Genomic DNA, 3284 nt, shown 5'->3' with positions numbered 1-3284 from the left:
CTGGCTCTCAGGACTCAGAACCGTGCCACGGGCCATGCTGCCTTCGCAGCAAGGCCGAGGGTGTCATTTATGTACCCCCACGTCACCCGGGAGACGCCTCAAATAACAGACGCTCAGGTTACTGCTGCCTTGTCCTGATTTGACAGGTGAATCCGCTAAGTTAATGAAATCGAAGTAAACGTGCTGGTGATTTGGTAAATAATATTCACATGAGGCGGGCAGAGTGAAGGACTCTGAGTCTAAGTCATTTCCTAAACAAGCCCAAAATCCCACCCGCGAGACTGACGAGTAGCTGGACGCACACACGCCACAGAGCGGCAGAAGCTCAGCGAGCGGATGCTAATTGAGGGCTCCTCCATTTAAATAATTTATTCCGAAATCTAGAAAAATGAATGACTACTAGGTAAAAATATTGAAAGTGTATCCTAAGATGTGTCAAAATATGTTACTACCTGATCCGTTTTATCGTCCTGATGGGTGAATTCGCATCCAGCTTTATCTCGGTCTCTGTTCCTGTCAGTGTTTCTTGCATTTCCTCTGGCTTTTTAAGGGCAAGTAGTTCAACGGCTCCCTCCGCTTCTGTATAATTCTTAGTCTTTGCAACCGCTGCAAAAGAAAACGCATGGGTGCGAGAGTCTTTCTCATCCTCACATCTCGTCTCTTCATCAAGGCCACCAGGACCCTAAAAAGAAAAAAAAAAGATGGAAAAGTTACGTATTTTATTTTTGTTCTTTGTATTGCCAAGTTGACATTTAGACAGCTCGTTGTTTGGTGCTACGTAATGACAGGTTCTCAGCCTTGTCTCGGGAAGATAGAATTGCGATTGTAGCACCAGGTTCCGAGGCCTCGACGCAGCCGGGAACGCACGCCGCGGCTTCGGCGCAAGCCTGCCCGCCCCGCGGGAAGGCGAGCTGGCCCCTGTCTCTCATTTGCTTCCAGGCCGATGTGCTTTGTAAAGCAGCTCGAGATCCCGCACTACGGCTACAGGAACAGCGTCCCCACGACCACGCCGCGCTCCAACCTGGCCAAAGAGCTGGAGAAATACTCCAAGACATCGTTTGAGTACAGCGGTTACGACAGCCATGCTTACGGCAAGCGGGCCATAGCCCCCAAGGTGCAAACCAGGGACATATCCCCCAAAGGATACGATGGTAGGAGGTGCACACTCTTATACACGAGAGTCACGCTTGCCGTTGATAATGTTGTTGTTGTGTGTATCCGTCCCCGAGCTGCTCGAGCATGCGGGCACTGGCTGGGCCTCAGCTCAGCGCGAGGGCTGGGCTCCTTCGCTTCAAGCCAGGGGCCCCGGTGGCGGGGCGGGGGGGAGGGGGCAGGGGCGGGCCTGGTCCCCGAGCGTGCAGACAGGGCCCTGAGACCTGTCCTCGTCTTTATCGACACCCCATGTGGGTGGCCCGGCGCAGGTGCACCAGCCGCTGGTCGCAGCGTCCCCGTCCCGCCGCGGGGAGGGCTGCAGCCCCTCGGTGCCCTCCGCCTGGACGCACGCCAGAGCCCTCCGGGGGGCCCGGGTCCCCATGCTTGCTGCACCCCACACCTACCCCGTCAGACCCGGGGCTCCCTGTGTGGTGGCGTCTCTAAAGTCACCTGATTCTCACGTGCAGCCAAGGGCGGGCCACGTCCGCTGGTGGCGCGTGGCCACTTTCCGGCAGGCGCAGATTCCGGTCCTCTGACCGGGCCGTGCAGCCTGGGAGTGCCACTTGTCATGATGAGACTTGGTCACTGGCCGCACTCGGAGCCGCCATGGCATCCGCCAGACCAGTGACACAGAGCCAGTGACACAGATCCCGCGTGCTTCCCGGGAGAGGGCAGCTCCTTCCACCCGGCGGAGGCCGCCGCGGTGCACGCGGAGCCGCGGGGTACGTCGCCACAGCAGCGGGAGCCTGTGCGCTTGAGGTTCTGCTGCGTGAGCGCCGCTCGCCCCACGTCCGTCCGGGGTGCCTGGACTGGCCGGCGCACGGCGAGGGTGAGTGTGGGCTGCCTGCCTCTCGGCGCTTCGCGGCGTGCTGGCGTCTCCAGCAGAGGCGGCGGAGGGGCTTCCACGTCCTCCCGCTCCCCCCTGGCAAACGTGCTTAACGAGCGTCGCAGGGCGCCGCGAATGCGTTTGTACCGAAGGCTCGGGGAGCTCTGCAACCTTCCGTAATTCAGTCTGAGTAGCCGCGCATCTTCCTAAGCTACGTTAGTCATTCTTTGCTTTCATGCGGTTAATTTGCATAGTGAATAAAACTTAGTATTTCTTTAATGTATCAAATCCTTGCATGTATCGATTCTTAATGTGCAGGAGCAATGGTATAAGTGGAAAAGAGGAAGTGGTTTGGTGTATAATAGAAAACAATTATTTTGGTTTTATTTTGTAATAATAACTTGCCAGTTTCCAGTTGTTATGATTTCATTCATTTGGTTGCAAATGAAGGGTCAAAGGAAACCGAGTCCGCGGCCTCAAGGGCTCTGCTGGCATTTGCAGCCCCCCGACGGGCTCTTTCTTGCGTCCCTCCTGCCGTGCTTCCGTGTGGCCCGACCCCCTGCGCCCGTTGTTCCTGTGGGACTGTGGGCGCCGTGGTGACAGCAGCGTGGGTCTTCGGGGCTGTCACGCCCGTGGCAGTTGGAGCCAAACCTACCTGGGTCTGTGCTCGGCTCCTCCGCGTGGGGCGCGTGACGGGGACACATTTCTCTCGTGCGTCGGTCCCCTCGGGGGCAGAGAGGAGGTGAAGGTTTTGGCTCTGCTGGCCTCTGGGCTGTCAGGGAGATCAGCTGGGAACTCTGAAGAGGTGAACAAACGTGTTAATTACTGGCATTAATTCTCACTTGCCCCCATAATACCTGTCATCAGAAACTGAGGCAGAGCCGCGGCGTTCGGCTGGCCCACAAGAAAACAAGACTCTAGGACAAAAACTTTACATGAGCTTTTCGGGAAACTAAGAAAAAGGGGAAAGAGCCTTTTGCTACCGTTTGCTGAGAAGAAAACCGTTGCCCCTTTTCCTTCCTCTGGGTTCATCTGACAGATTTCTGAGCCGTCAGGGAAAGTGCCCGCTAGGGACGAGGGGCCTAGGTTCCTGACGGCACGTGAGCTGAGAAGGGCCACCCCGTGCCTGGGCATCAGGCAGCGGTCACCACAGGGTGACTAAAGTCCACTCTGCCTCCATTGATTCAGCTACCGGTGCTTCTCCAGATACGCACGAGCTGCTTTCCCTGTTCCTCTGTCCATCCGTCTGTCTGCCTGTCTGTACATTCATCCATCCATCCATGTATAAATCCATCTGTCCATCCAT

At 56.6% G+C, this 3284-nt stretch overlaps 1 protein-coding gene across 1 annotated transcript in view; it reads left to right on the top strand.

Annotated features, from left to right (window-relative positions):
- MYT1L (myelin transcription factor 1 like) overlaps positions 1 to 3284 on the top strand; it is a 114007-nt gene that overhangs the window by 48597 nt on the left and 62126 nt on the right. Inside the window, 1 exon segment of the mRNA XM_039855009.1 lies at positions 940 to 1151. Coding sequence (XP_039710943.1) covers positions 940 to 1151 — 212 coding nt within the window.

Source organism: Pteropus medius, unplaced genomic scaffold (assembly GCF_902729225.1).
Source record: "Pteropus medius unplaced genomic scaffold, Ma_sr-lr_union100, whole genome shotgun sequence".
NCBI classification, from domain to species: Eukaryota; Metazoa; Chordata; class Mammalia; order Chiroptera; family Pteropodidae; genus Pteropus; species Pteropus medius.
Note: the sequence above shows the minus strand (reverse complement) of the source record. Positions and strands in the feature narration are given on the sequence as shown.